At 44.4% G+C, this 25837-nt stretch overlaps 1 protein-coding gene across 1 annotated transcript in view; it reads left to right on the plus strand.

Moving 5' to 3' along the window:
• The window catches only part of SEC24A (SEC24 homolog A, COPII coat complex component), a 52611-nt gene extending 27491 nt beyond the window's left edge, over positions 1–25120 (plus strand). Inside the window, exons 11-23 of the mRNA XM_038740594.1 lie at positions 2389–2507; positions 4322–4377; positions 5445–5651; positions 6536–6656; positions 8020–8178; positions 10804–10977; positions 13389–13499; positions 14948–15123; positions 15710–15847; positions 16799–16903; positions 17047–17139; positions 21086–21189; positions 21876–25120. Coding sequence (XP_038596522.1) covers positions 2389–2507; positions 4322–4377; positions 5445–5651; positions 6536–6656; positions 8020–8178; positions 10804–10977; positions 13389–13499; positions 14948–15123; positions 15710–15847; positions 16799–16903; positions 17047–17139; positions 21086–21189; positions 21876–21990 — 1678 coding nt within the window. The 3' untranslated portion in view covers positions 21991–25120. The remainder of the gene's footprint in view (positions 1–2388; positions 2508–4321; positions 4378–5444; positions 5652–6535; positions 6657–8019; positions 8179–10803; positions 10978–13388; positions 13500–14947; positions 15124–15709; positions 15848–16798; positions 16904–17046; positions 17140–21085; positions 21190–21875) is intronic.
• Positions 25121–25837: the final 717 nt, after the last annotated feature.

Raw genomic sequence — 25837 nt, forward strand, 5'->3', positions numbered from 1 at the left:
ATTCTTAGCATAATTAGCCCTAAATTTTTTTTAGAAATAAAATAATTTCTAGAAAGAAGATCCCAGCACCCCTGTCATGCAAAAACTTGTAACAGGAATGTCCAAGAGAAGATTGAATTTCAGAGGATTTTTGATTCAGCATGCTCAGTATCAGGATAGCTCACACAGACCATTGAAAGGAATATATTTTTTTAGTTGAGAACTGTCAAGGTTAGGCCCTTTGGTCACTTCTTTGGGAGAAGGTGAGTCGCTTTGGCTCTGTCAAGATCTTCCATTAGAGCTGAAGGGAGCATTTTGAAGAAGTGCTTCAAAAGAAGTGCTCTGCCACTTATCTGCTGTGTGACCTTGGGCAAGTCACATAACTTCTGTGCCTCAGTTAACTTATCTGTAAAATGGGATTAATACTGTGCATCCCATGTGGGACATGAACTGTGTCCAAACTGATTCTCTTGCCTCTGCCCCGGCGCTTAGTAGAGTGCCTGGCACATAGTAAGCTCGTAACAAATACCCTAAAAAATCCATCAGAGACTAGGACAGGTGAAATGTAAGCTTCTGTGTAGCTAGTGAATTGAATAATGGAAGCAATCTACCCATCTAAACATGTTAAGGTAAAAGGTAAGAGGAACCAGGAGTGACTAGGGAGAGGACAACAAGGGAAACAGTGATATTTATTGAGTGCTTACTATCTGCAGAACACTTGAGCATACAGTACGACAGAAGTAGCAGACATGTAATGCATGAAAACTCTGGACTGTTCAATTTGATTCTTATAAATGATCTCTTTTAGCGGGAGAAGCAAATGTGAATGCACACAATTCTGCTGTAATTGGTGTTTTTGTTGTGCACTTTGGATAGGACACTAGGAAATAAGTGCATTCTGTGCATTCTGACATTGCACATCTGTTTTGAATAGAGCGCGATGCAATATTGGGAGAAATGGTTTTGCTGGTCAAGACATATGTACATTAATGTGTGTTTTCTTCAATATAGGGTTTGTCAGGAACTTTCCCCATACATTCTAGTAAAACTGAGTGTATTTGGAACCCAGTCATTATATCACCGTTTTTAGGACCCCTTTATTCTCTGTGTTTTCTGGTTTCTCACTTCCCCTATTCCCTCTGTGTTTTGCATTATCCTTGAATTTGGATTTGGGCCCTTACCCTCAGCCCCACAGCATTTACGTGCATGTCTGTGATTTATTTTAATGTCTGTCTGTGAACCCCTCGAAGGCAGGGGTCGCCTCTACCACCTTTGTTGTATTGTGGTCTCCCAAACGTTTAGTACAGTATTGTGCACCCAGTAAATACCATCTATTGAGAAGCAGCATGGCCTAATGGAAGGAGCCTGAACTTGAGAGTCAGATGACCTGGGTTCTAATCCAGCTCTGCCACTTGTCTACTGTGTGAACTTGGTCAAGTCACTGCTCTTCTCTGTGCCCCAGTTTCCTCGTTTGCAAAATGGGGATTAAATCCTACTCTCTCCAATTTAGACTGTGAACAGGGACTGTGTCTGACCTGACTGACTTATATCTACAGCACTTAGTGCTGTATTGTGGGTTTTTATGGTATTTGTTTAACGCTTACTATGTGTCTAATACTGTTCTAAGTGCTGGGGTAGACACAAGTCAGGGTGGACACAGTCCCTGTCCTATGTGGGGCTCACAGTCTAAGTAGGAGGGAGAACAGGAGAATCAAGGCATAGAGAGGTGAAGCCTAAGGTCACACAGCAAGCAGTTGGCAGAACTGGGATTAGAACCCAGGTCCTCTGACTCGCAGGTGTGTTCTCTTTCCACGAGCCATGCTGCTTCTCATATAGTGTTTAACAAAGACCATTTAAAAGAAATTGATTGCTTGATTGAGAGCCAGATAAAAGCCAGATTGGAGACTGCCGTGGGCCAGGTGGGACCAGTCTGTGCTATCTGGGAATGCAGAGGAACTCTGCATGGGCTCAAATTGCCCAACTCAGCCCACCCAACCCAACCTCCTGGCCATCCCAGCCCAGAGCCCTGAGACTGTCTTAATCAAAGCCTGACTGGAAGTTGGCCCAGACTTCACCCTCAAGGGACCTGTGGGATTCTGGAACTCATGCTCAGGTTACCCAGCTAATAGTTCCCTTAACCAGAGTCATCAGACCCCTGCCAGTCCTGCTTGGATTGAGTGTTGGCATATCTGTACTCAAATAAGCCCCGGCGGAACCCTTCCTCTGGAGGGTGGAGGGATTCAAGCCTCCTTTGCTTAATTGGTGGAACCTGTGGTGGCTTTGATAGGTGATACGTTGATTTGCCCTACTGCCCTGTAAAATAGAACCAGGCCAAACAATCTCCAGTGGTTAGGTATAGGGACATAAAAAAAACGTTTTGTGATAGTTAACTCCTGAACTTCTTTTTAGGCTTCCTGGCAACACTCGAACAAAAATTGGTTTTATCACATTTGACAGTGCGATTCACTTCTACAGTCTGCAAGAAGGCCTGTCTCAGCCTCAGATGCTAATAGTTTCAGATATTGAAGGTATGGGGAAAACTTTTATGACATGAAAATTTTCAGATGCCTTAGGGATTTTCCACATGGGGAAGTAAAGTTGCAGTTGTGCTAACTAAATGCAATTTAACATTTACTGAGCATCAACAGAGTATTGAGAACCGCATACAGATTAGAAGTGGTCTCTTTCAGGGTCAAATTTTAAATATTTGGGGTAAGACCTGTGAATTAACGAGACCCTTATGTAGTCATGGAAAGATTAAAAAAAATTCCTTAACTGTTTTCGGTTCACGGTCAATCTTTGGGGGTAGAGATTTTTTTCTGTCTTTCTTCCTTTCTTAATTTTTCCTTGGTCATAGCTACAGTCGCCATCTAAAGTGTTTTGTTTGGAAAGGAATATAGTTGGTCAGTATGTGACAGTGCACACAGATACTCTTTTTGCAAAATCAGCAGTAGGGAACTGTGGGCACTTTCAATAGTTTTCACTTTTAAGGGCCAGTACAAGAAACTGTAACTTCATTCAAAGAGTTCTGGACTGAGTCCATTTATGACATAAGTGAATTGAGTCATAATTGAGTTCACAAATTTAAGCTAGAAAACAAGTATTTTTTTTACGATGTTCAAAACTATTATATGGCTTGTTCAGTCAGGTTTTAAAGATGCACTTCAAATGGAGCTCTTCATTTGAAATTGCACATCGGGTGGGTTCAGGGGTTGCCACTTTGCCCCGCCGAATGTCAGACAAATCCCAGTCTTCAGGAATGGTAACAGCACCCTGCTATGCAAAGGAGCTGGGCGATTCAAACACCGTCAGCAGTGTGCCTCATAGATTCAGAGAGACGGCAGCATGGCCTGGAGGAAAGAGCATGGATGTGGGAGCCAGAGGCCCTGGCTTCTAATCCCAGCTCTGCCTGCTGTGTGACCGTGGGCAAGTCACTTAACTTCTCTATGCCTCAGTTTCCTCATCTGTGAAACGGGGATTTAATACCTGCTCTCCCTCCTCTTAGTCTGGGAGCTCACGTTGGACAGGGGCTGTGTCCAGTGCGATTCACTTGTATCTACCTTAGTGCTTAAAACAGTGCTTGACACATAGTAATCGCTTAACAAATGCCATAATGTGTGTTATCGTAGAAAAGGCCGCTGGGTTTCCTGTTAGTCAACATTTTCCTCCCTGCACCGAGCATCCTGAGTCTGGGTGGCTTCCAGGAATAAGCAGGGAGCTGAAACCAACCTTCCAAATTGCTGCCCTTGACCTAAGGAGCCCGGCTCTTTGGGGTGAATCATTCATTAGTGAGTCCTTGGCAAACTAGGAAGCTGTGGACCAACAACGTGCTAATTTAAAATGGTTTTTTTTAGGGTAGCGCTCTTACCCAGTCAAATTGAATTGCCCATTCTGTGGGTTTTCTTCCACAGATGCGTTTTTAAGCTCTCCCGTTTCGTCTGCCTTTTTTCGCCTCCCAGGCTGTGGGGCACACCTGTCTGCCACAGTGGCTCCCTCTGAGCTCCAATGCCCCGAGGTCCCACGTCCTCTGGTTTCTGCTCACCAGATCCCTTCTCTACATTCGTGCTGATGGGAAATATCGTATTTTACTCTTCCAAGTGCTCAGTACAGCGAGTGCTCTGCACTCAGAGAGCGCTTGGTAAATACCCCTGATCGGCCGAGTGATTGAAGATGCCTAGAGTGATCATAACCAAGCCAGATGTCATAAACGTAAGCCCGTCAGGACATCTGTTCCTTTTGAGCACAAATGCATCAAGCCTTCGGGGACTGGAGTTTGATTAGGGACAAGGAGTGCTTTAATGTCTTGGGAAATAATTGAACCCTAAATACTTTTCTTTTTCAGATGTCTTCATACCAATGCCAGAAAACTTGTTAGTAAATTTAAATGAAAATAAAGAGGTAAGACCTCTTTTCCCTCTTGGTACGAGGCATTTAAGGTAGAATTAAATCATTGTGGTATTTAAATGAACTGCAGTAAAATACTGCCCAGTTTTGTGAAATTACAGAATTTTAGACGATTGGCAGTATGTTCAAATTCACCTTCCCTAGAAGTTTTGCAGTGTAGTGTTGTAGTCTGCTGTTGACTTAATGTTGCGTAATAGTATCGCTTGTTCAAACGAAGGTGTCAAAGTAGCAAATCCTACGGCAACCTTTTAGGACGGGTAGTGTTTTCGAGCGGAGGCATTTCGTCTTTTAAAAGAAGCACAACAGCTATGCTGCTTTCAGTGCACTTTGCTTTTCTAATTCACAGAATGACTTTGGGGTCAGTTCAGAAGAAACTGTCCTATTACCAGCCTGGAAATTGACATGACATAATGCAGTGAGAGGTGAACCGAATGTGTCTGAAGGGATTATGTTGTCTACCCTGTACATTTACAGTAGGGGGTAACATCTTAACGAATGAGTCTATGGTCTGGGCTACTGGCATATATGACTATGTGGAGTGAAACTTTTTTTTATTCCATTAACTCTCCTTATTCGTGCAACTCATCCTGCGTAAATATTGATTTTTTTCTTTAAGTGGTATCGCTAGTTGGCAAACTTACTAAACGGTTTAGATTTTAAAGCAGGGAGCCCTGAAACTCACTTTGTGGTGGACTTGAGTGAAATGCGTAGAGGGAATTAAAGTTCCTGACATTCCTTAAAAGTGAGGCCTTGCACCGTCAGACACTTTTGCAAAAAAATCTCTTGGACTTATAGTCTTGCTGGAACCTCTGCATGTGCAAGAACTGTAAGGACCCAACCCTGATTCGTGTTGCTTGCCGATCTTATAAGATCGACTTAATAATAGGCTCATCTGTCTTAAGGCAAAACCCATTGTTTATCATGTTGTCTGTAGGTTCTCTAGCCATCCTCGTGGTTCCCAAATGTGTCTTGTCTTCGGTTTTAGCCATTGACTCATGGTGAAATCCAGCCTGTAAAATTATGACACGCCTAAGTGAGTTTTTGCTCTTTGATTCCACCAGCTCATCCAGGACCTCTTGAAGACGTTGCCGCAGATGTTTACCAAGTCTTTAGAGACTCAGAGTGCTCTGGGCCCCGCATTGCAGGCAGCCTTTAAACTGATGTCCCCCACTGGTGGCCGCATCACTGCCTTCCAAACCCAGCTTCCATCTATTGGAGCAGGAGCGTTAAAATCCCGCGAAGAACCTAACCAAAGAGCATCTGCTAAGGTTAGAAAAACGCCTGTCACCTCATCAGTAAAATGGGAATTAAGACTGTGAGCCCTACATGGGACAATCTGATTACCTTGCATCTACCCCAGTGCTTGGCCCGTAGTAAGCACTTAACAAATACCGTAATTTATTACTATTGTTATTATTAGAGAGATTGGGCTTGGGTGAATGAGGAGAAGGCAGCTGGTGGAGAGCCTTGAATCCGACGTCAGGTATTCCCGGTTGAAATGGTTTGTAGTGGGTAGCTATTGAAGATTTTTGAGGAGGGAAGAAGAGTAGGGGAATAGACTGAAGAGTGGGGAGTCTGCAGTATGGTGCGAAGCTCTTCCTGGCTCCCCTTTTGACCGTCTAGAAGACTGGAAGAAGAGTCCATGTTTGTGTTGCATATCTCCAAGGAATTTGGGTTCCTTCTAAATCCTCACCTGATCCTCCCTGCCCTTAACCTGTCCCCCTCGGTCACACCCATCCAGCAGTGATCCACGAAGTCAGGGTGATGCAGAGTGCCAGGTGGGAAGGGCAGGACTTGAGAAACGCTCCCGTCCCCTGGCTCAGTGAATCAGTCAGTGCTCTTGTGTGCAGAAACAGACTCATTTCTTGCAACAATCTAGGAGTTGATGGGCCTTAGTTTCCTCATCTGAAAAAAGAGGATAAGCTGGATTGTGAGCCCCAGGTGGGACAGGAACTGTGTCTGGTTTTATCACCTTCTATGTACCCCAGTGATTAACACTTAGTAAGCTCTTAATAAATGCTGTAATTATTATTGGTGCCTATCGTTACAACAGTTTTCTAGCTCTGGTGTGTTCACTGTTGTTCGGGTGGTTAGGAAAGTTGATGTACAGGGCATTCGTGAAACTTCTCTTGGGATTTCTTGTGGTGAACAGGACATACATCTCACACCGTCCACTGATTTCTATAAGAAGTTAGCCCTGGACTGCTCGGGCCAACAGGTAGCAGTTGATTTGTTTCTCCTCAGCGGACAGTATTCTGACTTGGCTTCTTTAGGTAAGTCACTTTTGCCACGTTCCTGCTTTTCACATTGCTCCACCGTTAATTTCCTCATCGGTAAAGAGATTCCCTATCAGTGTTGCACTGAATGGCGTGAGTGGCAATATTTTGGCAGAGAACGTGTCTGCCAACTCTCTTGTAGTGTACTCTCCCAAGTGCGTAGAACAGTATTCTGCCCAGAGTAAGTGCTCAGTAAATACTATTGATGTTATTTTTTCATAACAAATTGCTTAGGCCAGTCTTAATAGTAACTGAAAAATCCCAAATGCTGCATTGCAGTATGAGACCTGAGAAGATTGGCTCAGGAGAAAAACTTCTTTTGAAGGCAGACTTTGGGTGGACAGCCTCGGGTGTTAGTCAGTGCAATGCATAGCACTGTGACCTGGGAGCTTCATCTGGCCAGGGAAAAGATAGGGAATATACATTGCACAGGGAAAACCTTTTCAATACCTGTTCTCCCTGCTGCTTAGGCTCTGAGCCCAGCGCAGGACAGGGACTCTATCTGGCCTGATTAAGTTGTAACTCCCCAATGCTAGGAAGTGCTTGAAACATAGTGTTTAAGAGATACCATTCATTCATTAATCATAGTTGAGCACATACTGTGTGCAAAGCACTGTACTGAGCGCTTGGGAGAGTCCAGTACGGCAACAGACACATTTCCTGCCCACCGTAAAAAGTGACAGCTCTAGAACCTGTGTAAGGTTGAATTCGGAGTGAACATCATTTAAATGTAGATATTCACTCCTAATTCATACTTGAACAGGTTCGTTTTTCATTCAAAATCACATTGGTGGAAAATTATGCCAGTTGGTTCTTGTTACAGTTGTGAATCCTAATGGACCTTTCATATGGCCTAGTCTGGAAACACTGGCCAATGTGTATTTGCATGCTGCATTTATAAATAATTGCAGTCTCTCCCCTCTCCCTGTTGAATTGTAAGTTCCTTGTGGGTGGCAGATAAGTTCATTTGTTCTGCCTAGTACTTAGGACATGCCTTGCAGTCACTAAATCAATCAGTCATATTCATTGAGCGCTTACTGTGTGCAGAGCATTGTAGTAAGCGTTTGGGAGAGTACAGTATAACTGAGTTGGCAACTGTCCACGAGAAGCTTACAGTCCAGAGAGGGAGACGGACATTAATACAGATAAATTACGGATGTGTACCTAAGTGCCGTGGGGTTGAGGGACGGGTTAATAAAGGGTACAGATCCGAGGGCAATGGTGATGTAGAAGGAAGTGGGCGTTAAACGAGGGCTTAATAAATACCACTACGTATTTGATTGCATTAAAAAAATGTGACTAAACTCGCCAGAAAGCCACTAACTGTGAATGTCCATATTGTGTATTTTGTATCTTCCAGGTTGTATTTCTAGATATTCCGCAGGAAGTGTCTATTACTACCCATCTTACCATCACCAGCATAATCCAGTTCAAGTAGAGAAGCTACAGAAGGAACTGAAGCGCTACTTAACTAGAAAGATTGGTTTTGAAGCAGTCATGAGGATAAGATGCACCAAAGGTCAGAAACAATGTTTCCCTTGTAGATCTGACTATTTTATTTTGTACTACAAGAGCATGGAGTCCATTGTACTTCCTATTAAGGGCTACCCTCTGAGAACTCGTATTCTAAAATATTGGTCTAATAAAATTCATTCAATTGTATTTACTGAGCACTTCCTGTGGGCAAAGCAATGTACTAAGTGGTAGGGAGAGGACAGTATAACAGTAATTAGAGACACATTCCTGGCCCACATTGAGCTTACAGTCTAGACGGGGAGACAGACTCTGGTGGGAAGAGTCTGTCAGGGGGCTGGGGGAGCTGAGAAAGCATCAAGCAGCCCCTTGTTTCTGTCCCCTCAGAGGAGCACAAAGACCCGTTGGTGGTGGTGACCAAATGCGGCAGTGATTTCCCAGCAGGCAGGTCCAGTTATAGATGGGGCTCTAAACCACAGCAAGCTCAGCTCGCTGACCCGTAGAACCATATCCGCAGTCTGTCCTTCTGTCATGCTCAGTGTCCCAGCTTGGGTCCAACTGACCCAAGGGAAAGTCTCTGGTATCGAGTAGTCTCTGAGCACTGCCAAACACCCTAGAATTCAGCTCCTTCTGTCTTCAACCCTGGCAGACTTCTTTGGCCTTCTAGCAGCACCTCCAGGGAATGGTTGGGTATCAGCTTCCTCTTGGCGGGGGGTGCTCCTTCTCCCTACCCCCGTCCCTGTTTCTCGTGGCCCCGGGCATTGTTTCCCCAGGGTGGCAGAGACTGTGTGAGTGCATTGTGCTGAGGTGAAATTTCCAGATATTCCTGTTTCAATTGTCCCTGAGACAAAAGGCAGCCAGCTCCCCAGAATACATCAAGACAGCCCACACACATACATACAAGGAGAAAACAAGGCAGAGGAAAGAGATGAGCAGCAAAGACACTTTGTAGCAACAAAGACACTTTATAGGCTCACTCACTCTCCTGGAAGTTGAATCTGAGTTCCTATACCTAGGAGCATCCTTTCCCTTCCCCGAGTCCTCAGAGCTGCTGGGAATTTTGGAGAAGAGGGAGACGTTTGGGGGTGGAGATGTATAGGTGAGCGCCTCCTCCTGAAGTGGTGTGCGGAAATCCCAGACGGAAAAGTTGAAAGGAGTTGGAGGCAAAGTGCTAACAACCATACCAAATGAAAGGCTGTGGAGGGGATCATAGCCTCCTATGTACACTTTCCTCGGAGTTGCTGCTAACATTGTATTCAAGGAGAACAGAACTTTCTGGGTTTTCTTTTGTGACTTTTCCTACCTGCCACTGTTTCAGCTTTCTGATTTCTTCTCTCTGCCCTCTTCCTTCCCTTTCCCTCATTCTTAAGAGGTGATGTGTTGTGCTAAGAGAAGCAGCTGATTTTCTACAGACCATTTAGTTACACTTATGGCCCTCTCTTCCTTCCCTCCCCAGTCCCACACACAAACCTATACTGGAGGTGTGTGCTGTATTTAATCCCGTGTCCCTGTAAAAAAAAATCAGTAGAAAAGCCCAATCTGGTCTGGGATGTATCTCTTAAGCAAACTCTCTTTGTAACTGTAATTGCCAGTAAGTTTCAATTGTTCTAATGATCACATAATGAGGAAAATATCTGGTTCATACTAAAGGTATAAGCAGTTTTTTCCAGGAGACTACTGTTGCTTCTATTTATAGGTGGAAATCCTACAAAGCAGGCTACCCTCAGTTCTCCGTATCTTGTCTCTAAAGGGGTTATTTTCAAAGCTAGGAATAGAGTGACTGGGTCCCAGAGGCATGGGGAAAATGAATTTTCTTTTCCTTTCTGGTACATCAAATCAAGTGGGGAAGGAGTCTTCCATCCAGGTTTGGGCACAAAATGGTATGCGGCCAAATGACACAATCCTTATTGCTGGTTTATTCCTAACACAGAATGGTTTGGAGAATAGCAGAAGACAGCTACTGAAGCCATCCAGATCGCTGATACATAGTTCTCCGCTTAGTTTTAAAAATAAAAGGCCAAACTGGATCAGAACAGGAGTCCACGAAACCTCTGTACTGTATTTAACAGCAGCACCAAAAAAAAATGCTGTAGAGAATGAGATGGTTATGCATGTTCTGGCCATAACGTTTCTTCTTGGAACCCATTGTAATACGATTGATGATTGTAAACCACAAATTAATCCAGATCCTTGAACTTATTGTTCTTTTCTGCCCAGTCACCAGTGATAATGAACTCCAGGTGTTATCACCTACTCTGTGAAAAAATATTGGCTCTTTTTTGGTACACTGCACGCACGCACACCACACACACACACACCCCATTTGGTGTTTGCCCTGTCCACATTCTGTGTGTTGGTTTTGTGGGGGGGGGGGGGGGGGTTGCTATTTTTGAGTGGGTGTGTGAACGCACGTGTACACTTGAAGACCCTCCTGACAGCAAAATTCAATTATGAGTATGGGGATGACTGGAAAGGCCAGTGTGGGATCCACAGTTCAGGCTGCTTGGAGCATACACAAAACTGTTCATTGCTGGACTGTTGCTTGCAACACTTAGTGCGTTTTAATGACCTCTTGACTTCTTTAAAAATAGCCTAGTGTGTTCACAATTTCATGTATTTGATTATTTGCCAGTGTGCAGTCTTCAATACCAAAACATTTTTTCTTTTGCAGGCCTTTCCATTCACACCTTCCACGGGAACTTTTTTGTACGATCAACAGATTTGTTGTCTTTGCCTAATGTGAACCCGGATGCTGGATATGCAGTACAGATGTCAGTAGAAGAGAGTCTTACTGACACTCAGGTGGTTTCTTTCCAGTCAGCCCTCTTGTATACGTCCAGCAAAGGTACGTAATCTGATTGTACCATACTGTGAGTGCCCTGTCTGAACAAAAGTCCGCTGAATGATAGTTGTGTAATTGTCCTGATTAAAAAGCAGAGGGCCTCTGTGTTTACCCAGAAATTATGCTGGAGTTTCCACTTGCACAGAACTTCTGAAAACCTTTTGGACTTTATAGTTTGAACTGAGGTAACAGTTATCTTAAGTAGATAGTTAATTCCTGTTCTGACTACTCACTCTCAATCATTGTTATTTTTCAGCACTTACCGTGCACAGAGCAGTGTCAGCCTGGACTGTACTGTACTCCTCTCTGATCTCCCATCTTCGTGTCTCTCCCCACTTCAATCCATACTTCACACCGCTGCCCGGATTGTCTTTGTCCAGAAACGCTCTGGGCATGTTACTCCCCTCCTCAAAAATCTCCAGTGGCTACCAATCAACCTACACATCAGGCAGAAACTTCTCACCCTCGGCTTCAAGGCTGTCCATCACCTTGCCCCCTCCTACCTCACCTCCCTTCTCTCCTTCTACAGCCCAGCCCGCACCCTCCACTCCTCTGCCACTAATCTCCTCACCGTGCCTCGTTCTCGCCTGTCCCGCCGTCGACCCCCGGCCCACGTCCTCCCCCTGGCCTGGAATGCCCTGCCTCCCCACATCCACCAAGCTAGCTCTCTTCCTCCCTTCAAGACCCTACTGAGAACTCACCTCCTCCAGGAGGCCTTCCCAGACTAAGCCCCTAGTTCCTCTCCCCCTCCTCCCCCTCTCCACCCCCACAGCCTTACCTCCTTCCCTTCCCCACAGCACCTGTATATTTGTACGTATTTATTACTCTATTTTACTTGTACATATTCTATTTATTTTATTTTGTTAATATGTTTGGTTTTGTTCTCTGTCTCCCCCTTCTAGACTGTGAGCCCACTGTTGGGTAGGGACCGTCTCAATATGTTGCCAACTTGTACTTCCCAAGCGCTTAGTACAGTAAGCTCTGCACACAGTAAACGCTCAATAAATACAATTGAATGAATGAATGAACAGAGCACTGTACTAAGTGCTTGGGAGAGTGCAGTACAACATTTTTGATAAAAACATGCCCTGCCCAACAGAAGCTCACAGTATAGAGACCATCTAGGCTCTCCTAGTACCCAAATGTTGGTTATTCGACCAACCATGTCTTGGTGGGAGTGAGTGAGGTAATTCTAAATAGGCAGTTGGTTGTCCAGCTTTAGCATTGCCAGGGATGAAGAGAAGTCCTGGGCAGTCCATTCCAGCATTCATTAATCCTCCTCATCAGGGATGCTTTCTTTTGTCTGACTGAAATCTCTCTTGCTACAGTTTACGTCCACTTTGTTATACCCTGATTGTGTTCTCGGCAAAGATGGACAGCAGCCATTCAGCCTCCTCCTTCGCATCACTCGTGCAGTTCAGCCCTTTTTCATGTTCTATGCAAGGAGCAGTAAAGCTAGATTCTGTTAAGTAGTTCTGTGTGTTTTCAGTTTCAAGTAGTTTTTTCATGGACTTGGAGTTTTATCCTTCCACAAGGAAAAATCAGCCTAAGCACCAATTTCATGTGGTGCGCAAATGAATTATTCTGTTTTGAAGAAAAAATCTCAATTTGGAAGTATTAGAAACCCTAAATTTAGTTGAAATTTTCCGTCACCTGCATACGTATGGGTTGACCTGATAAAACACGTGAGCATGCTGGCCGTGACAGTCAAGGTAGATGCTGCACCGTCCTGCTGGCAAATGAAGGTTTTAGACAAACATCAAATCTGGCCTGACTTTTCTATCTCCAGGGCTCGTGGGAATTAGTCAAAAAAAGGAATAGGAATCATGGGGTTTGGAATATCCAGAAAAACTAGCTTCAAATAAAATATTGACTACACTTCTAGTAGCGCAAACGGCTGGGCACAGTTCAGCTTTCCCCAACTTAAATTCAGTCCAAGCTGGGTTAGTCTAGAAAAAAACTAAAACCAAAATATGTGCCTTTATTATGGGGTTGGTATTACCTATTTAAAATTTTCCCTTCCCCTTCTTGTGGCATGATTGGATCGCCTGCCGATCTGAAGTGAAGGGAGTCTTTAATTCTGACACTTAGTAAGCATCAAGTGGTGGCCAAGAGCAGGGGGAGCTAAAAGATCATCAGAATGGTCACAGTCCCTGCCCCACATGGGGCTTACTGTCTAAGAGGTAGGGAAAGCATGTATCCTATTCCCATTTTACAGATGAAGACCCTGAGGCCCACAGAAGATAAGTGACCTGCCCAGGATCACGCAGCAGGCCTGGGAGAAGGCTGAGATTTGGCACCATTCATTCATTCAAACCTATTTGTCTCCTGGCTCCCAGCATTTGTGGAAGACTTTCCCCTGGGTCCTGTTGCTATAAATTTACTGTGATTTCATTTGTATTTCTTCCCTGAAGGCGAACGAAGGATCCGGGTACATACAATGTGTTTGCCGGTTGTTTCAACACTGAATGAAGTCTACCTTGGAGCTGATGTGCAGGCCATTACGGGATTGTTGGCCAACATGGGTGAGAGTCATGGGCCGAAAAGTCTCCACAATCTCTAAAGAATATTGCACGAGATGTTCTGTGGCAGCTATGAAGGCAGAGTGGTTGCTAGGACAGTAGAGCCGTCAGGGCTCACGACTGGAGTGGTGGGACAGAAGGAGATTGACTAGGCCAGTCCGAGGACGGACAGGAGAGCTAAGATTGGAGGCCATTCTGGAACCCTGGCAAGGTGGACCGTGGATTTGCTCTGGGGAAGAAAATCCAGCTGCCAGACAGTGGCAGCCGGGACAGCAGGCCGAGCCGGAGCCCATCAGGAGGGCCGAGATAAACCGGAACACCAGGCCAGGCTGGATTTCCTGGCAGGCCAGTGAAAGATGGCCAGAGTGACAGAATGGGCCTGGGCTGGTAGAGATGGGAGAGGAGGACCAGGCAGGTCAGGACCCTCCAGCAGGTTGGGTCAGAAACAAAGGGCGATCTCGGGCTGGAGAGGCCTGCCCCAGACATCACAGCACAGCAGTCGGGCTGGAGCTGGGCGGGACAGAGGGAGCGGGGACGTGAGAAGGAGAAAGATGAGGAAAAATGAGAAGGTTAAAAATGGGTCACAGTCAATCCTTAGTACGTTCTGAGCTCTGACGATGGTGGGGTCAGAGAGGAAGACAAAAAGTGGCTTGGAGGGCAGAAAACCCCCGTGACTTTGTCCCAGGTTAAGAATGGGCTTTGAGAGAGAGCCTCACTTTTCAGGTGGGACGTGGCCTAGGTTTACTGACGAGGCAGCTCTGAAATAGCACCAGAGGTGATCAAAAGATTATATAAGGGATTCACGTCCGTCAGTGGCAGAATCTCAAGATGTCCCTGTAGTATTAAGAAAAAGCAGCTCTGAATGTTTTAGGCAGTGGAAGTGATTTACCCAAAACTTAATTTGCCACTTTTTCCTCATCTCTGCTTCCTTTCTCCGAAATTCATAACTCTAGTGTCCTTTTTAATTAACCAGAGGCGACTCCTTGTTTTCTCTGCTTTCTGATACTCTTACATGCTACGACCTCAGAAGGCAGACTGAGTCTAATTCCAACCAGTGTATTCTTTCCTAGTGCTTAGTACAGTACTACACACACTGTAAGGGCTCATTAAATACTGGTACTACTACTACCAAGTCTGTTGAATAGTTAGCTATATTTTCTTCTCATCCTCCTTCAGAATTACTCTGAAAAACATGTTTCTTCTATGGTACCATCTTGGCCATTCTCCATACCGTAAAGTGAATGGCGTTCACCACCCTAATACTCTAGCCGTCCTCATTGCTGGAGATGTGGATATCTGTAAGTGATATGAGTTTGGAGTTAACCTGGGCCTCTAAGGTAGTGATGTTATTCCATTTAAAAAATGACCACGCCTCACCTGGGCAGTTTTAGGTCCCGGTTGACCAGCCTCAGTAGCCCACTGCCATTTTCTCTCATTTTCATTCTGGACAGCTGTTGACAGGTCAGTGTCCGCCAGCCTCAGCGATGCCCGGGATGCCTTGGTGAATGCTGTCATCGACTCTCTGTCTGCCTACCGCTCTTCAATTCTGAGCGGTCAGCAACCTGGACTCATGGTTCCTTATTCTTTGCGTCTCTTCCCTCTGCTTGTGCTGGCCCTCCTTAAGCAGGTGAGGAAGAAAAGAGCTTTCCTGGGGGGAAGTGGAGCAAGAATACGTATGGCTACAGGTCTGATCTGCCACTGTTCGGGTGATCCAATTTCCAAGGATGGGGTCCTGTACCATAACCTTGCTGTCTCAAGATGCTACAGTAACAGTGGCAGGCTCAAGAGATGCAGGTTTTATGATTCGCTTGACTTAAACCATCTAAAGAATGCTTTTGCCCTTCGATTTTGCCCAAAGGGAAGAGGAGGGTTGGAATTACTCGATGAAGACAAGCAATGTAAAACCGTTCGTCCTCCAAATCCTGTTCCCTCAGCCATCTGAATTAGTCTGGTCTAAGCTAGAATGCCCCGAATACATTTAATATGGGTGGCTTTTCGTTTGAGTTTCCACGCCCTCCCAAATGCCAAGAGGTTTCTATAGTAATAAATATATCATTTCTTCAAGTAATTATTTATTGCGATACTACTGCATTAGGTTGCCAGAAGCAAAGCAGACAATTGGCTGTCAGTGTCTTGAGTTTTGTTTAATGTTTGATACCACCTTACCCCAATTAACAAGCTTACCCCAATTCTTGGTGGGGTGTTTCTTTCAGAAATCATTTCAGACTGGGATCACCGCACGATTAGATGAGCGTATTTTTGCCATGTGTCAAGTGAAAAATCAGCCCCTGGTATTCCTCATGCTCATGACTCACCCTAATCTGTATAGAGTTGACAATCTCTCCGATGAGGTAAAATTGATTATTGCGCCACGTTTGTGTCTAAACTTTCACAAAATGCATCTTCTGCTAAAAATGATGTGTTTGTGTGTTTCCCTGAAGATGTCTGAAGACCTGTGAAAGATGCAGTTTAATTTTGTGTTTGTCAAAAGTGTACCTAAAAATGTCCCTCAGGAGTCCTAAAAGGGCAAACTATTCGGAGTTTTGTGTTGGTAATTGTGTCATCAAACAGGCTGTCAAGAAAATTTTGAAAGTAGATCTCTAGTTACATGGTGCTTTCAAGCAAATTGAATAGTAAGGTGTTACTGAGATTAGGATATGATTTGAAGTTTCAAGGCCCTGAATTCAGGAACACGAGTGATGGCAGCCCCAGGTTAGACAGGTATGTGGTCCTGAGTGCCAAAGTGACAAGCATGTTGCAAGCTACACCCTCTCCACTAGTTGGGTGTATGGTAGGATCATCAGAGCTTATTTTTTTAAGAAAGGAGTAAGAGGACCTATTAAACGTGGGTGGCATAAATACCTAGAAAAGTGTGTTTTAAGAATACTAGCAAATCTTAGATTTCTATCAAGCCTGGAATTGATGTTTTTCTGGTAGAAAAACCCAAAATTTTATTAACGCCTTGTGAGATCATACAAATATAGTAATTCATTAAGAGGCAGTCAGCTCTCTGGCTTTTCCATGAATTTACTGTGATTTTTAATGAGTCATATAGCCCCTACCCTCATTTTCTCCTTGTTTAATCAAGAATACTTATGGTCTGCCTGGTAGGTTTTGTGTGCAAAGTCTGGGATTTGTGTTTGGTTTTTGCAGTCCTTGGGGGAGAGCCACTGGAGGTGTTCGTTTCTGTACTTAATTAAATATGTTCCCATATCTGCCTTCTTTCCCTATTGAAGTCACATACACCTGGAAAACTCTGGATATATTTCCTTATATAACATGAATTCTCTTAAACCCTTCAGGGAGCCCTGAACGTCAGTGACAGAACTATACCCCAACCCCCCATTCTCCAGCTGTCCGTGGAAAAGTTGAGCCGGGATGGTGCCTTCCTCATGGATGCTGGCTCGGTGGGTAGTGAAGTATACCGCAGGTTCTGAGAAATCCGAATTGTCACATTAATCCGCTTACAAACACCCAACTGATATTGAAGAGGAATGAACAGACAGTGCTGTGGTGAAAGACAAATGTGTGGTTTCTTTTCTCTCTTTAGGTGATGATGCTGTGGGTTGGAAAAAACTGTGGGCAGAATTTTATCAGCCAAGTTCTAGGGGCTCCCAACTATGCCTCCATCCCACAAAATATGGTAAGATTGAGTCTTGAATATACGTTTTGGGGTATGATTTTTAGAATGAGGCCATTGAACAAATTCTCTTTGGGAAGGCAAATGCCTCCAAGAGTCAACTACGTGGTGTTGCTTTCCGAAATGTCTGCTTTCAACCGGTCAATGGTATTTGAGTACTTACTGGGTGCAGAAGTGTACTATGCCCTTGGGAGAGTTCAGTGCAGCAGAGTTGGTTGGATCCCTGTCCCCAAGGAAGTTACAGTTTAGAGGAGGATACAGGCCTGTAATTAAAATAAATGACAGATATTTACGTAAGTGTTGGGGTGGGGTAGATATCAAATGTTTAAAGGATATAGATCCCAGTGTGTAGGGAGAGGGAGTAGGGGAAATGAGGCTTAGTTTAGGGAAGCGGTCTCGCCTCCCCAACATTGCCAAGATCCGTCCTTTCCTCTCCATCCAAACCGCTACTTTGCTGGTTCAGTCTCTCATCCTATCCCGACTGGATTACTGCATCAGCCTCCTCTCTGATCTCCCATCCTCCTGTCTCTCCCCGCTTCAGTCAATACTTCACTCTGCCGCCCGGATTATCTTTGTACAAGGACGCTCTGGGCATGTCACTCCCCTCCTCAAAAATCTCCAGTGGTTGCCTATCAACCTTCGAATCAAGTAAAAACTCCTCACTATTGACTTCAAAGCTCTCCATCACCTTGCCCCTCACCTCACCTCCCTTCTCTCCTCCATCCCAGCCCGCACCCTCCGCTCCTCTGCCGCCGCTAACCTCCTCACTGTACGCCGTTCTTGCCTGTCCCGCCATCAGCCCCTGGCCCACGACCTACTTCTGGCCTGGAATGCCCTCCCTCCACACATCCGCCAAACTAGCTCTCTTCCTCCCTTCAAAGCCCTATTGAGAGCTCACCTCCTCCAGGAGGCCTTCCCAGACTGAGCCCCCCTCTATCCTCTGCTCCTCCTCCCCTCCCATCGCCCCCACCCCCTCCCTCTGCCCTACCTCCTTCCCCTCCCCAGAGTACTTGTGTATATTTGTATGTATTTATTACTCTATTTAATTTATTAATGATGTGTGTATATCCATAATTCTATTTATTTTGATGGTATTGACACCTGTCTACTTATTCTGTTTTGCTGTCTCCCCCTTCTAGACCGTGAGCCCGTTGTTGGGTAGGGACTGTCTCTATATGTTGCCGAATTCTACTTTCCAAGTGCTTAGTACAGTGCTCTGCACACAGTAAGCGCTCAGTAAATATGATTGGATGAATTAATGGAAGACCTCTTAGAGAAAAATGTGATTTTTATTTTAAGTAATGCTTTGAAGGTGGAGAGAGTGGTTATCTGGCATATATGGAGCGGGAGGGAGTTCCAGGCCAGAGGGAGAACATAGGTGAGGGGTCATTGTCATGAGATACAGTGTGCAGGTTGGCATTGGAGGAGCCAAGTGTGTGGGCTGGGTAGCAGGAAAACCAAATGTGTGCTTTAAATCCGATGGGAAGGAGGTTGTTTGAGGAGCTCTGCACACGGTAAGCGCTCAATAAATACGACTGAATGAATGAGATAGATGGGCAACCACTGGAGGTTTTTGAGGACTTGGGAGATATGGACTGAATTGTTTTTGCTTTTGTGTTGGTTTTTTTTTTTAGAAAAGTGATCTGAGCAGCAGAGTGAAATGAGGGGAGACAGGAGGCAGGGAGGTCAGTAAGGAGTCTAATGCATCACAAGGTGTTTGGATCAGTCCGATAGCAGTTGTGATGAGGAGGAAAGGGCAGATTTTAATGCTGTTGTGAGGGTAGAATCATGAGGATTTTGCGACACATTGAGTGTGGGGGTTGAATAGACTCCCCCTGTAGACTAAGCATGTTGTGAGCAGGGAACATACGTGCCGATTTTGTTATATTTTAATTGGTGCTTAGTACAGTGCTCTGCACGTAGTAAGCACTCAGTGAATACGATTTAAAGAGAGCTGAGTTGAGGATAAAGCTGAGGTTACAGGCTTGTGAGACAGGGAGGATAGTGGTGTTGTCTATATTAATGGGAAGACCGGAAGGGCAGGACTTGGGTGGGAAGATGAGTTCTGCTTTGTTTTGCAAATTTTTCCAGGGACTCTGGAAGTTAGAAGGCCGCCTCCCTATCCCTTCCCCTCACTAGCTAAGTTATGCTTTGCAGTTAGGTCTCGCTCACAACCAAATTGTTGCTCAAACGTGGTAAGAACAGCGAGAGCACCTAAAGATGGGATAGAGAGAGCATGGTGATTGTATAGGTTTGATGGTGCCCTTCATTTCATAAGGGATTTTTTGTGCTGACTGACTTTGGGGGACCCAGAGTCATTTTACCTGCTGCTGAAATTCAGCTAGATAGGTCAGTGCTGCACATTAGCATAACTTGATTGCTGCTAATGACTGGATAAGCAGTGTGATTCTGGATGCAATTGAAACCTCAGAGAAAATATTAAGTTGGTAGCGTGAAAGTGTTGGAATGCAAAGAACACTTGGTTGTGGTGTCTTTAGTGACTTCTTAGAGGTCTCGACTTCCCATTTAGTGAAACACCCCCCCCCCCCCCCCCCCCCGGTATATTTTTCATGTCAGCTAGGTCTTTTATATGTGAATTCATGCAACTGATCCCATTTTATAAATGAAGAGCTGAGTGACTGATTTTAAGTGATGGGCTCAGGTTTACCTGTTACAGCCCAACCTGCAAACTTCCCTCCTAAATGCTAACTTACTCTCTGCACCTCGATCTCATCTATCACATTGCTGACCCCCTCCTCTCATCCTCAGGCCTGGAACTGCCTCCTCCTTCATATCCAACACACCACTTCTCTCCCCACCTTCAAAGCCTCCTAAAATCACCAAATCACATCTCCAAGAGGCTTTCCCCGACTAAGCCCTCATTTCCCATTCTACCCTCTCCTCTGCATTGCCTAGGCACTTGAATCTGTACCCCTTAAGCATTTGCTATTCACCCCTCTCTCAATCAATCAATCAATCAGTCGTATTTATTGAGCGCTTACTGTGTGCAGAGCACTGTACTAAGCGCTTGGGAAGTACAAGTTGGCAACACATAGAGACGGTCCCTACCCAACAGTGGGCTCACAGTCTAGAAGGGGGAGACAGAGAACAAAACAAAAGTTTTGTTAAGTTTCAGCAAAGGAAAATAAACAATAATCTTCTAAACATCTATCTTCCAACTTCAGTACGATCTAATAAAATCTAGAGCGTTATATCATCTCTTCATAGTTTGTGACACTAATGAAATTCCACTTAGAGAAACGGGGAAAATTCTGGCTCAACCCCACAGCATTAATGGACATTCGTATCCTTGCGCCCTACCATTTCTCCTCTCTGTAATTTATTTTGTCTGTCTCTCTAGACTGTAGTCTCCTTGTGGGCAGGGATTCTGTCAACCAACTCCTTTTAATTATACTTTCCCAAGCATTTAATACAATGCCCTGCATTGCTCAATAAATTCCCACTGACTGGTTAAGCTAGGGGGAGACCTGGGATAACCACGGGGGTTTGCCAGTCGCACCTTCAGACCCTTGTGTACTGTGTCTATCAGCAGGCTTGTTAGGCAGTAAAGCAGATAGGAAGGGTTGTCCTTTACATGTTGCTACTGTGTAGAAGGAGCTGCCTAGGTAAATTTTTTATTCTGAGTACCCCCTTTTGGGCAGGCAGTGGATTCAAAGGATTGTAGGTAAAGACAGGGCGTTCAAGGGGTTGGCACAGTGTTAATTGGTGTGGGGTGGCGGTTTGGGGGCGGTGGGATGTCACAGCGCTCTCCAGTCTTGTGCTAAAATAGCATTGAGGCCATCAGCATCCCTTCGCCCTCCCCACATTGATGCCCTGGGAGTGGGATCGTGCCATGGAAACAAAGTAGCCTGGTCTGGCTGTGGGTGAGGAATTACGTGCGGGAGATCGAGGCTGGATTTTCAAGGCCATCAATGATCTCTGTTGACAGACACACCTTCCAGAACTCGACACGGCGGAATCTGCCAGAACAATAGCTTTTATCTCTTGGCTTAGGGAACACAGACCATTCTTTCCCGTACTCTACGTAATAAGGTAAGTTGTAATCCTTCAACCGCTGGGGTTGAGAAGCGTTTACGTAAAAAGCAATCATACCTCCAAAGAACAAGCTTTTGGGTCACAAAAGTTGCAAGTGTTGGCAAGTTTCCACTGTACCTTTTGTGGATTTTTCTGCCCCAAATTACATATCCTCCAGCTGCAGCCTGCCTTTACTCATACCATCTTCAAACCCAAGCCCCAACCATCTTTCCAAAGTCTCTCAGCCCTGGGCCACTTCCCTGTGTGCACCACCCCTGTTTGTTTATTTTTTTCATAATTTACATGATCTCATCCACTCTTCCTTTGGAGTGGTGGAAATAATCAAGGGTAAAACCGAGAATAATGCAGCAGTGACATTATTTTCCTTTAGGTGATCAATTAGTCGTTTTGTCTTTTGGAGGAAAAAAATCTGTTACTGATGAGAAAGGTGAATGCAAACTAATTTTGGCAAGTCATAGGAAGAACTTCTGGTGCTTGGCATATAGGAAGCGCTTAACAAGTACCATCATTATTATTATTATCATTAACCAAAGAGATTTTTACTCAGGAAAGGCAGCTTCAACTAGCGAGAATGCAGTGAACATTCTGACTGTACCAGAACAGGAGAGGTGAAAAATCTGGGGCTTTGGCTATTACTGTACAGTATCTCATTCCTACTAACCTTGGCACCTTTTATCCCCAAGGGAGGAGAGTCCAATGAAAGCAAATTTTCTGCAGAACATGGTAGAAGACAGAACAGAGTCTGCGTTATCTTATTATGAGTTTCTCCTGCACATACAACAGCAAGTGAATAAATGAACAAGTAAATGAAATGAACCACTGAAGGGTTCACCTTTTAATTTTACCTTTTGGTTGGAAAGGAGAGTCACTCAACTACAAAACACTTCAACATTTGAGAGCATTTAATGCCTAAGTTTGTGGCCTGGTGTGATGGTTTAAGATGCTCACACTGTGATTCAACAGAGGACAGCAAATAAAGGACCACAGCAGAGAACCTAATATGTGCAATGATGAAATAATGTATTTTCAAATCAAAATGTATCTGAAAATGGTTGGGCTCCTTTTCATTTGCTACAAATTATGTTTTTAAATAGTTGTAGAATGAAGTCTATGAGGCAATATTGAAAGGGTAAAATACAAGTTGTAAAATCAAGGATTATTTTGTTCAGATTTTAAATTGCTCTAATCTACTTCTGCTGGTTTTTCTTTTTTTTTTCTTTTGCTGCTAGAATTAAGACCTCAAAAAACTTAGTTGTTGCAGGGAAGTTACGTACCCACGAATGAAAGATGGACCGCCATAAAGATTAAAATGGAGCAGTCCATTTTGACATGAATAGATTTTAACTTCTCGACATTTTCAAAATTTGTTGTGGGCGGGAGGGCGGGAGGGTTTGAGCCTTACCTAGCTGGCTTGAGAGGGGGAATATGAAGTAGAACAGTCAAAACTTAAAATTCATCAGTATTCCTTATACCTGAAGAACAAAACCTCCACTGACAGAGGGCAAGCAGAGAACTATCCAGCTGGGCTTCAGACATGCCAACTCTTGCGCAGTTCAGATAATCCAAGCTCTCTTCAAAGATACTCACCATTTTACTAAGGGCCAGAGGAGCAAAGAGAATCTTAGGAAGGTGTGAAACTGTAATCCTCTTGATCCTTTCTCGTAGTGAGTTTCATTTGATCCATTTCTGCTTGACACGTTCAACCAACCGTTTCAGGTGTGCAGTGAAAACGCTCCTTATGTGAAATGAGATTGTTGGCCACAAATATCAGATGTCTGTCAGATGTGCATTCTGCCTCAAAATGCACTAATAATTTCAAGTGTTATTAAAGTTAGGATGAGGAAACTGCAGAGTGAACATGAATGATGTTTTTTTAAATTAGAAATGAAGACCCGTTAAGCTTGAGTGGTGGTTTGAAATTTTCTCTCTCAAGATTTCATAAATCTTTATTAACCGAAGTTATGTAACAAAGCCTGATTTCAAGATGTGCAGCAAGATAAATAAAGCCTTTTTGGTCTGCAGGAGATTTTGAGGCCAAACCAGTTAAAGCCCCTGTAATATATGGATGCTGAAAAAGTAAAGCGTGATGATTAAAAAAGACTTGGGCGCACGTAGTTTGGCCCGTGGATTTCCCCAAAGTTCTCCTTGCCTACAGAATAAGAACATCCATATGTGACTTTTTTCCTTGTATTATTATTACTCAGTGGAACCTTTTGGTTTAGTGTGTTTACAAACCCGGTCAAGTACTATCACCAATTGAGTAGTAATTTTCGGGTTTACTTCAGTGTGAACTGTACTTCACCGAGTCGACTCGGTGAAGGTGAGAAACGGGGGCCCGAGGAGGATCCAGCCACTTTGGGTAGAGGATCAGAAACCAGTTATAATTTGACGACGAAGAAGGGGCCGGGGCCCGAGGAAGATCCAGCCACTTTGGGTAGAGGATCAGAAACCAGTTATAATTTGACGATGAAGAAGCGGCCCCTGTCTTCTCAGTGCAGCTTCACGCCTTGTCCTCTCCATGTGCAAATCAACGGACTGGGGTCCTTCCTGGAAGAAGCTTGCCAGAGCTTAATCTCTAGGTTTTGTTACTATTTAGTTGAAATGAAGCGGTTTATAAATTAGAAAAATAGAGCGCGTTCTGATTCTTTTTTCCTTTCCAAATAGATTGATATATCAGTTATTTATTGTACATTGCTATTTTTCTTGCAAAACTAACGTCTTTGAGGACAGTTTTAATTTTTAAAGCCTTTCGCAAGTGGTGAGAGGGCTGCCCAGGGCACGTGGTGTTGGCGTGAAGGCTGAGCTTGTCGGCTGGTGAACCCACTGGGGACCTTCTAACCTCCCCGTGGTGAGCGGGGCCGGGGAAAGAGGCAGGGCGGCGATATCCCCAACACCACGCACATTATTAGCAGATTTCCCAGATCTACCTATTTTTTTAATTCCTGTTTTAGATATTATCTAACTTATTTTGCACAAACCAGGGTAATTATCAATCCTCAAGGTCCTCTAAACATAGTTTCTTTTTAGAACTCAGTACATTTGGGTCTTTGACCTCCCCCAACCCCCAAGGAGTGGATTTCTTTTGGGGGAGTTGGAAATTGAAGCAGTTATTCATTGCAATATTGAATGTGGATGTTTGAGGTTTTTCTTCCTTGCAGCCCAGCGTGTGCTGCTGATTTGTCTCTTCTTTTTTTCGCCATTGTAAAGCAGACCACCATATTTTCAATCTAGGCCGTAGTTTTCCGCAAAGTTGTAAATGGGAAATGCTTGCATTTTCTACTTGTCTACAACGCCTGGAGTAACTGGCAAGGGCGGTCTTGACACTTTAATCTGAGCATGACAGCGCTGCCACAAGAAATGTACTCTATTTTTCTAGTTTCTGGGATTTTTAAAAATACTTTTTGTCAGTTTGACATCCTAGGATTCAGTAGTCAAGAGCAGTACCTTCCACCTTCATTGGCTTATTGTGTTAATTTACTACACTGTGTGAGTCTAATAGACTGTTTTGCAATAATTAGAATAAAAGACATGTCTCTTTATTCAGCGTTAACAATGCGTAATCAAGGATGCATAACAGCTATTACCCTGGGGACCATCAAATGTGATTTGAAGCTTCTGTTCACTATTACAGATGTAATCCTTAGAGTAAATTTAATTTTGTAAAGTAGTGTATAATATTGTAACATTAAATCCTCGTCTCAAACTCAAACATATATTGATCTTCAATGTGAAGTGTTAAATCTTGCCGCTTTTGGAATCTAAAGAGACAAGATGGACTTGTCCTCCTTTTTACAGTTTGTAATTTTCACTGTTTTATTCCTGTAAAAAAAAAAATAGTCATTTGTAACACATGCAAATGCTTATTTTATCTGTGCTAATTTATCAATTTGGCTACTCACAATAAAGTTAATCGAAAGAGCTCGCAAAAGACCACCACTGATTTGGTTTTTTTTCCCCCTTAACCCATCATCAGGCGACTCGTTCTCGCCTGTCCCGCCGTCCTCCCCCTGGCCTGGAATGCCGTCCCTCTGCACATCCGCCAAGCTAGCTCCCTTCCTCCCTTCAAAGCCCTACTGAGAGCTCACCTCCTCCAGGAGGCCTTCCCAGACTGAGCCCCCTCCTTCCTCTCCCCCACCCCATCCCCCTCGCCCTACCTCCTTCCCCTCCCCACAGCACCTGTATATATGTTTGTACAGATTTATTACTCGATTTATTTTACTTGTACAGATTTACTATCCTATTTATTCTATTTTGTTAATATGCGTCGTTGTCCGTCTCCCCCTTCTAGACTGTGAGCCCGTTGTTGGGTAGGGACCGTCTCTATATGTCGCCAACTTGTACTTCCCAAGCGCTTAGTACAGTGCTCTGCAGACAGTAAGCGCTCAATAAATACGATCGAATGAATCGTATTTATCAGAAATGATGGCTGATAGCGCCAGCGTGTTCTGGTTGGAAGCAGCATGGCTGACGGGGAAACCCCAGGATGGAGAGCAAGGGAAATTCTAACCGCTGTCGTCTGGCCCCAGGTAAATTCAATGAAAGGTCGCTGCTTAACCCCAAGGGTATAAAAGCAGGAGAGCGCCAGCCTACCTCAGAAACCTTGCTTGGATCACGTACCCCCCAGCCGCTACGTAAACCTTGATGG

Source organism: Tachyglossus aculeatus, chromosome X1, assembly GCF_015852505.1.
Source record: "Tachyglossus aculeatus isolate mTacAcu1 chromosome X1, mTacAcu1.pri, whole genome shotgun sequence".
Classification (NCBI taxonomy): Eukaryota; Metazoa; Chordata; class Mammalia; order Monotremata; family Tachyglossidae; genus Tachyglossus; species Tachyglossus aculeatus.